Source organism: Coffea arabica, chromosome 3c, assembly GCF_036785885.1.
Source record: "Coffea arabica cultivar ET-39 chromosome 3c, Coffea Arabica ET-39 HiFi, whole genome shotgun sequence".
In the NCBI taxonomy this organism is placed as follows: domain Eukaryota; kingdom Viridiplantae; phylum Streptophyta; class Magnoliopsida; order Gentianales; family Rubiaceae; genus Coffea; species Coffea arabica.
In genome coordinates, this window is record NC_092314.1 from 25,227,755 (window position 1) to 25,236,556 (window position 8,802).

Consider the following 8,802-nt stretch of genomic DNA (forward strand, 5'->3'; position numbering starts at 1 on the left):
CATTGGTCCAAATTCTGATTCCTTACAACCTGATTTTATTCTTCAATTTGAAGGTTCAGAAGCTGCCTATCTCAATCTTACTCCATTTGTGCAAGATAGGCCATACCAACAACAACTTGCAATGAATTTTGTAACTTTGCAAAATCATGTCCGGGACTTTTCTAACCTGATTGAGCATCACTATGAAGATCCTTATGTAACGCCCCCACTTCTCCCTAAGGCGAACCAAAGGGTATCCGCGGGACGCCTGCCCAGCTCTCGCCAGGACTCACTACAATCCATCATTCAAAAGCTCGAAATACTTTAAGTAACTTCAATACATAATTAAAGTACTCCAAATATCTCACACTTACAATTATGCAGCTTCCAAGCTTAAATACAACCCAACGGAAAAGGGTACAATAGCCATCCGTTATAATATAACTTAAAGTTTTCAAAAGAAAACAATCTAGTACTACTCACGAGCACCCTTGGTCTCGAACCCTGTAAAAGAAAACCACAACGTGGGATGAGCTACACAGCCCAGTGAGGTTCCAAGACACTCTAACAGTTCAAATAAATCAAGTAAGTTGGGTATATCATATGCATGGTTCAATGTTACACAATGGCGTGTTATCATGAGGTGATAATCATTGTACGAGTAATTTGAGACATTTATCATGGTATGAGACATACCTAATGACCAGGGGTTAAGCATGCCATAGACTTATTCCAATTACGTATTCCTATATGGAACACTCACCTAGTCAAAACAAGCGAGTAGTTCTTAAACAAGCGTCTTAGGTGTCCGCTCCGAGTTCCTCTGGGAGATTCCCTCGAGTGCCTGAGCAAACAATAATCAACTACCACTCAAAATCATTCTAATTATCGAGGAAAATTGTATACTAGTACAATCTAAGAAATTAACGCGGAGACGAGTCTAAGAGTTCGTGTAACTCGAGGTTCAAAAGTGAGTTTTAAAACACAAGACAAATCTGATTTCCATCTTTGAAATCAAATGTAAAACGATCAAATGATATTGAAGGAAAATGGAGCGTTTGAAACCCTTAGTTTCCTTTAAGTTAGAAAATTCCAGATTTAACAAGCAATATTTGAAAAAATCATATTTCACTCTCCACAAGTCCAAAATTGGAAAACTTGGTACTGTTGGAATCCTCTTTCAAAGTACTAAAAGTTCTTAGAAGACACTTTTCCACGAATGCAAGTGAAAGGCACTCAAATTTTGGCTCAAAGTTGGTAACTTGAATTACCAAGACAGATTTAAGTTGGTTTTTGGCCAACTTTAGAAATTCGGCAAAATTCACTTGTTTTGAACTAACCTTTGAAATTTGGAAATCAATTAGTGTTGCAATCCAAGAGTATAACAAAACAAGCGGAACGAGAAACGGAGTTTCGAGCACCAAGATATAGTACCTCCAAGTTGCTGAAAAAGTTAAGACTGTTGGGCTATTTTCCAGGTTTAAAACTAGATTCGAAATATCATTTGGTCATCAAGTTGGCATTAGAAATACATCAAACTTGGTACACTAAATCTTCCATGTGTGAACAACATTTCTACTAAGTTTCGTACAAAAACTCTCACGGTAAGGTAGTCATTAAAACAACCAAAGTTTATGAAGAGTTTCACGGCTAAACTACCTTCTCACTTTTCTTTCGTTTACAAACTTTTTGTACCATGAAATCAGTTCCAAATCTCTCCATTATTGAAACCAAGAGTTCATAAACATCCACTGAGCAATTTAAAGACCATTGACATCCAAATTCTAGAAATAAAACTCTCCAAATCAGATTTGGCCATTTGGCTAAGAGAAAACAAAAGTTTTCCAGATTCGATGAGCGAATTTTGTGACATCATTTGCATATCAAAATGGTCTTAGAATATTACCAAATTTTGTACAATTAAACCTCCATATGAGGATTACTCTTCTATCAAATTTCATTTGAAAATTCACACGGGAAGGTAGTTAACTAAACCATCAAAGTTCAGGAAATTTCCCAAGGTAAAACTGTCTTCTAGCTCTTCTTTCCTTTTTAAACATTTTGTCCAAAGCAACCAACCCAAATCTGGTTTATTTGTGAAACAAAGTCCAAGGAACATCTAATCTAAAGTTTGGTAGATGTCGGACATCAAAGTTTCCAAAACAACAAGTCCCAAATCATTGTTAGTTACAAATCTGTCCAAGTGGAAAATTCTATCACTGTAGCAGTTTCAAACTTTGGCCACAACTCACTCAATTCAACTTGGAATTGGACGTGGTTGATGGCGTTGGAAAGCTCTCTTATAAAGCTGAATTTTCTCAGAAGAAACCATTTTCAAATTCCATTCACAAACAGCTCGTTTTTTAGCATCAAGATACAAGTCCTGTCCTGTCTCCTGGAGAGAAACGAAACAGGACAGTGATATTCAATCGAATGGTGTGGCTCACTCAAGTGGAACCAGAATGTGAAATTGGTACCGATGGAAAGCTAGGAATGTCTAGTTTCCAATGCCGCAAACGGCACTTGATTTCGACATCGGAACAAAGAGTTATGGCCGTTACAAAATGACTGCCTGGGCAATACGGGATTCATTTTCCAGTTTTGCTAACTTTGGAAATCAACTCATTTGACCAACCAAATCATGTTATTTTTCAATGAAATTTTGTACACACTTACAATAATAGATAAACAACATAATCAATTCATTAGAATCTCAAAATCTGGCACGAAAATGGTCGGACAAGGCAGGGGTAAAACGGTCACTTTTGCTCCAAGCACCTCCTTTGATTTTCTACCAACAATACCACATTAATCTACTAATATAAGCACTAAACCACCATTAATTTCATCATCCAACATCAAATCAGTCCTTCCATCAAAAGTGGGAGTTCATAGAGCCCACACACACAAATCCACCATAAACAAGACCACCCACATGCATGCAAGAGTTTATACGTGTAATAGAGCTTCCGTAAACTAAGATTCAAGGAGTTGATCGTCCATTACCTCTCTTGATGAACTAGGACAGAATTTCGGCCCCTTAGATGCTCAAGAAAACCGTGGATAGCAGCCCTCTTTCTTAGCTTGATGTAATCTCCAAGTAATTAGCTAAGAGTGGTTGAAATTTGAAGTGAAATGGAGAAGATTTGGTGAAGAAATTTGGATGGAATTTGAGTTGTTTTTCTCCTTTGTTAGCCGGCCAAATGAGGGAGCAAGAGAGAGAGTGTGGTCAGATTTCTAAGCTTCCAAGAGAAGACAATAACTTGTGGCCACAAATCACCCATTAGTCAACTCACATTAGGGTGCGTTTGGCGCGATTCGGCTCAATTCCTCTTGCGTTTGTTTCACTAGTACACTAAACCTCTAATGCATTTATATTCATATAAATATTATTCACTCTTAATTGTCCTCAAATAAGGGTCTAAAGTTCCTCAATTGAAATCGCGCGTGTGAAAACGCGTATCTCCAATTTAAGCGCGATAACGCGAAACTTCCGAGAAATTCTTATAACGATAGTACTAATAACTATCACTTGAGTATTTAAACATTAAAATGCCTAATTTAGGTCCATTGTACATGTCTCCAATATTTCAAACCTATTGTACTCTCAATCGATCAAGATTTCCAAAGACGTGTTCACTATTTTTACAAAACGAGCTTCCGAAAATTAATTTTTGAAACAAGTCATTTTAAAAATATAATGAAACTATATTTCCATGTAATTAGGTCTCAAGAGCTTAGAAAATAATATTCGGAGTAAAAGACCAAATAAATAATTAAATAAGCTAGAAATAGGAGATTAAATAAGTAAATTTTGCGAGTCCTCACAACCTCCCCTCCTTAAAAGAATTTCGTCCTCGAAATTCATACCTTCTGTAATCTCAGACAACTCTGAACCGTGTGGTGTGTTCATGTCATGCGTTCTTTCAGATGCCATTGGTCGGTTTCTCCTTCCATTGACTTGTCGAGGAACAGTTCCATTTCCTTGTTGAGCAGTAGTTTCTCGTGGATACCTCCTTGGACAGTCATGAACTTTATGATTGGTACTCCCACATCCCATACACTTTCGTCCCTTTAGCCAACAGTTTTCTTCAGTGTGATTCGTCCTTCCACAATATCCACAAGTCGGACGAGGTGTTGTGACCTGACTTGCTTGCGAGGTTTTCTTTGATCGTGTTTGTCCTACTGAAGTCCCTCGTGACATAGTTCCTTTTGGTTCCTTTATCATGAGTGGTGCAGGAAGTAACAGTCCTACTTCATCCACTTCTTTTCTAACTTTGGGTGGTGGTCCATTTTTTCCTAGTGTACTGTCAGATGTATCTCTTTTCCTTTTTTGAAAAGCTCTCAGTTGAGATTTTGTGCTTTCTACCCTTTGCGCTTTTTCAAGAGCGTCACTAAATGTTTCAACCTGTGCTGCGGCAAGGGCATCTTGGATTTCCAAATCTAATCCTTGGATAAACCGTCTTATTCTCTTCCGTTCAGTAGCCACCAATTCTGGGGCATATGTAGATAACTTCGTAAAGCGTGTTTCATACTCAGCTACGCTTAAAGTTCCTTGACGAAGCTTTATAAAATCATCTTCTCTCTTTTCTTGGACAAGTGGAGGAAGAAATTTCTCATTAAATTCACGCACGAAGTTTATCCAAATTCTCGGAGTTTGATCTCTTTCCCACTTATTTCTTATAACATTCCACCATGCTCGGGCTGCTCCTTCAAGTTGAAATACAGCAAATGTGACTTGTCTCTCCTCTGTGTAATCCAAGGCATCGAATATATTTCTTATATTTTCTAACCAATTCTCAGCCACCTCTGGATCAGGCCCTCCAGCAAACTTGGGCGGAGAGAATTTCTGAAACCGCTCTAAAGCTCGATCCTCCCCTATCTCTTGGTTTCCACGTTGGTTTCCTTGTCCAACACCTTGACCTTGTTGAGCTACCAAGAGCTCTAGGATATCCGTCATGCGAGTTAAAACTTGTCCTATCTGGTCATTTCCTCTCCCAGCACTTAGCTCAACGTTTTGATCGATATCGGACCCATTAGCTACTCTTTCATTTCGGGGTTGTCTAGGTTGACGTCCCTTTCGTTGTCCTCTAGTTTCCATGTCCACAACTAATCTATACGCACATGCATAACCCTCACACTTAGTTAAAATTGAACTACACTCATATACCAGTAGCAACATTTAAAGAGGATGAAGACACTTTCACAAATAACATTATCACTATGCAAGTAAACACAAACTAGAGTTCATTAAATCATAACACAAATTATGGCCAAGTAAAGTTCATGCCAAGTCAAAGTCAATAACAAAAATAAACAAGTGATTATCACAAGTACATTCATCTCCAAGGCGCAAACTCTTAAGTTCTACTCCCATCGTCTCACTATGAAAGATCACCAGTAGAGATTCACTAGATTAATTGGAACTAGACGATTCTCGTTCCCTAACATGCTCGATTTCAATCCCAACACAAGGATCTTTTGGGTTACGATATTTTCCATCTTCCACTCTTAATTATTGTACCATCTTAACCAAACAATTATTGGTTTCCTGTAACCATTCACATGAAATATCGATTCATTCTTATTCCCCACAAATGGAGATATAAAGTCCCTATGGTTGCTTTCCACTCCCAAGTACTCGGGTTCAAGAATCCAAAATAGGATAATTCACATCTCGAGCCGGCCGGTCCCAAGAGTAAATCACCACATTCGAGATTCCTACCCAACATACATATCAAATTCCCTCCAATTATCAAGATAAAGGTTTTACAACCTATAACATTCATGATTCACAACTTACATTTCTAGAAGGGCACTTAAGTCTTTACTTAATCACATAGTAAGGACCAAACACCACTTGGCCCTATCTTGCTCCTTTGTAGAGACCACGTGAAGTGGCTCTAAATTTCATCACTACAAGCAATCATTTAACTTTCAGAATAGTCCCACAGTCCGGCATCCTAAACATTTAAGCCTAGGATACACTACAAAATCTGAAGCCTAAGCTCTGATACCAATTGTAACGCCCCCACTTCTCCCTAAGGCGAACCAAAGGGTATCCGCGGGACGCCTGCCCAGCTCTCGCCAGGACTCACTACAATCCATCATTCAAAAGCTCGAAATACTTTAAGTAACTTCAATACATAATTAAAGTACTCCAAATATCTCACACTTACAATTATGCAGCTTCCAAGCTTAAATACAACCCAACGGAAAAGGGTACAATAGCCATCCGTTATAATATAACTTAAAGTTTTCAAAAGAAAACAATCTAGTACTACTCACGAGCACCCTTGGTCTCGAACCCTGTAAAAGAAAACCACAACGTGGGATGAGCTACACAGCCCAGTGAGGTTCCAAGACACTCTAACAGTTCAAATAAATCAAGTAAGTTGGGCATATCATATGCATGGTTCAATGTTACACAATGGCGTGTTATCATGAGGTGATAATCATTGTACGAGTAATTTGAGACATTTATCATGGTATGAGACATTTATCATGAGACAGGTATCATGATATAAGTACATTGGTCAGGTAACAGGTATGGAGCATATCACAGGCATAGTTCAGGATTTCATGTTGACATTTTAGCATGAAACAATTATCATGATACAAGGTAAACATATACGGTAGGATACGGTGTTCCAGTGGAACTCTGTCGGTCATCTGCACCTTATGACTTCTGATCCCCACGGTACGGTCTGGCCATCGCCTTATCCCTCCAGTGGTAATACTCGAGTATACCGAAACGGTGGCCCAGGGTTCCAACCTACCCGACCGAGCCCAGTCCTGGCTCGAGTAGGTCAGTAACCAAGGGCAGGGCCCAAGTTCAGCTTAGAGCTTACAACATGCACAGGTAACCAAGTAATTCGACAAAAGGTAAAATTCATCATTTGAGTAGGTCGAGTGAGGTAAAGTACACACTCGCCTAATAATGATGGACAGCTTCATATAACATGTGATTCATGATAATCAAGTAATCAGGTGGTCAAGTAACCAAGTAAGTTGGTGATCACGTAAGCAGATAACCAAGTAAGCAAGTAACCAAATAGATTAGAAAACGGTAAGTAAACACGGTTAACGGTAAACGGTAAACGGTTAACGGTAGTAATTACGGTTAATTGGTAGACATATGTCATTTCAATAGGCCGCCATTGGCCGTTTTTCACTTTCACCACGTAAGAGTCGAGGAGATTTACTCCAACCGACTTATGCTTCCATAGCATAATTAATCATTTAAACACATCATGTAAATATGCTCTCCAAACATTTCATATCTAGTATTTCAAGTAATCACATAAGTATGCTCTTTAAGCATTTCATATCGAATAGTTCAAGTAGTCACGTAAATATGCTCTTCAAGGGTTTCATATCGAATAGTTCAAATATACATACTTCAGGTGTTTCATGTCGAGTAATTCAAGTATACACTATTCAAATATGCATGAGTGTGGTAAATACTTAACATATAGCACTTAACACCTAATGACCAGGGGTTAAGCATGCCATAGACTTATTCCAATTACGTATTCCTATATGGAACACTCACCTAGTCAAAACAAGCGAGTAGTTCTTAAACAAGCGTCTTAGGTGTCCGCTCCGAGTTCCTCTGGGAGATTCCCTCGAGTGCCTGAGCAAACAATAATCAACTACCACTCAAAATCATTCTAATTATCGAGGAAAATTGTACACTAGTACAATCTAAGAAATTAACGCGGAGACGAGTCTAAGAGTTCGTGTAACTCGAGGTTCAAAAGTGGGTTTTAAAACACAAGACAAATCTGATTTCCATCTTTGAAATCAAATGTAAAACGATCAAATGATATTGAAGGAAAATGGAGGGTTTGAAACCCTTAGTTTCCTTTAAGTTAGAAAATTCCAGATTTAACAAGCAATATTTGAAAAAATCATATTTCACTCTCCACAAGTCCAAAATTGGAAAACTTGGTACTGTTGGAATCCTCTTTCAAAGTACTAAAAGTTCTTAGAAGACACTTTTCCACGAATGTAAGTGAAAGGCACTCAAATTTTGGCTCAAAGTTGGTAACTTGAATTACCAAGACAGATTTAAGTTGGTTTTTGGCCAACTTTAGAAATTCGGCAAAATTCACTTGTTTTGAACTAACCTTTGAAATTTGGAAATCAATTAGTGTTGCAATCCAAGAGTATAACAAAACAAGCGGAACGAGAAACGGAGTTTCGAGCACCAAGATATAGTACCTCCAAGTTGCTGAAAAAGTTAAGACTGTTGGGCTATTTTCCAGGTTTAAAACTAGATTCGAAATATCATTTGGTCATCAAGTTGGCATTAGAAATACATCAAACTTGGTACACTAAATCTTCCATGTGTGAACAACATTTCTACTAAGTTTCGTACAAAAACTCTCACGGTAAGGTAGTCATTAAAACAACCAAAGTTTATGAAGAGTTTCAAGGCTAAACTACCTTCTCACTTTTCTTTCGTTTACAAACTTTTTGTACCATGAAATCAGTTCCAAATCTCTCCATTATTGAAACCAAGAGTTCATAAACATCCACTGAGCAATTTAAAGACCATTGACATCCAAATTCTAGAAATAAAACTCTCCAAATCAGATTTGGCCATTTGGCTAAGAGAAAACAAAAGTTTTCCAGATTCGATGAGCGAATTTTGTGACATCATTTGCATATCAAAATGGTCTTAGAATATTACCAAATTTTGTACAATTAAACCTCCATATGAGGATTACTCTTCTATCAAATTTCATTTGAAAATTCACACGGGAAGGTAGTTAACTAAACCATCAAAGTTCAGGAAATTTCCCAAGGTAAAACTGT

At 38.0% G+C, this 8,802-nt stretch overlaps 1 protein-coding gene and 1 long non-coding RNA gene across 2 annotated transcripts; both read right to left on the reverse strand.

Moving 5' to 3' along the window:
- Positions 1–281: 281 nt before the first annotated feature.
- Positions 282–3,213, reverse strand: LOC140038092 (uncharacterized). The gene is made up of 3 exons (XR_011841902.1): positions 2,986–3,213; positions 743–823; positions 282–483 (listed from the first exon to the last, which is right to left on the reverse strand). It is a non-coding gene; the product is annotated as an uncharacterized lncRNA (long non-coding RNA).
- Positions 3,214–3,731: 518 nt separating this feature from the next.
- Positions 3,732–7,617, reverse strand: LOC140038093 (uncharacterized). Its single transcript, XM_072083241.1, has 2 exons — positions 7,535–7,617; positions 3,732–6,288 (listed from the first exon to the last, which is right to left on the reverse strand). The coding sequence occupies exon 2, from the start codon at positions 5,159–5,161 to the stop codon at positions 3,779–3,781; it is 1,383 nt and encodes a 460-aa protein (XP_071939342.1). The 5' UTR covers positions 5,162–6,288; positions 7,535–7,617; the 3' UTR covers positions 3,732–3,778.
- Between the last annotated feature and the right edge of the window lie 1,185 nt (positions 7,618–8,802).

Bases quoted from the DNA above. Each gene is read 5' to 3' on its own strand.
- LOC140038093 (XM_072083241.1), bottom strand. From the start codon at position 5,161: ATGTTGCTACTGGTATATGAGTGTAGTTCAATTTTAACTAAGTGTGAG.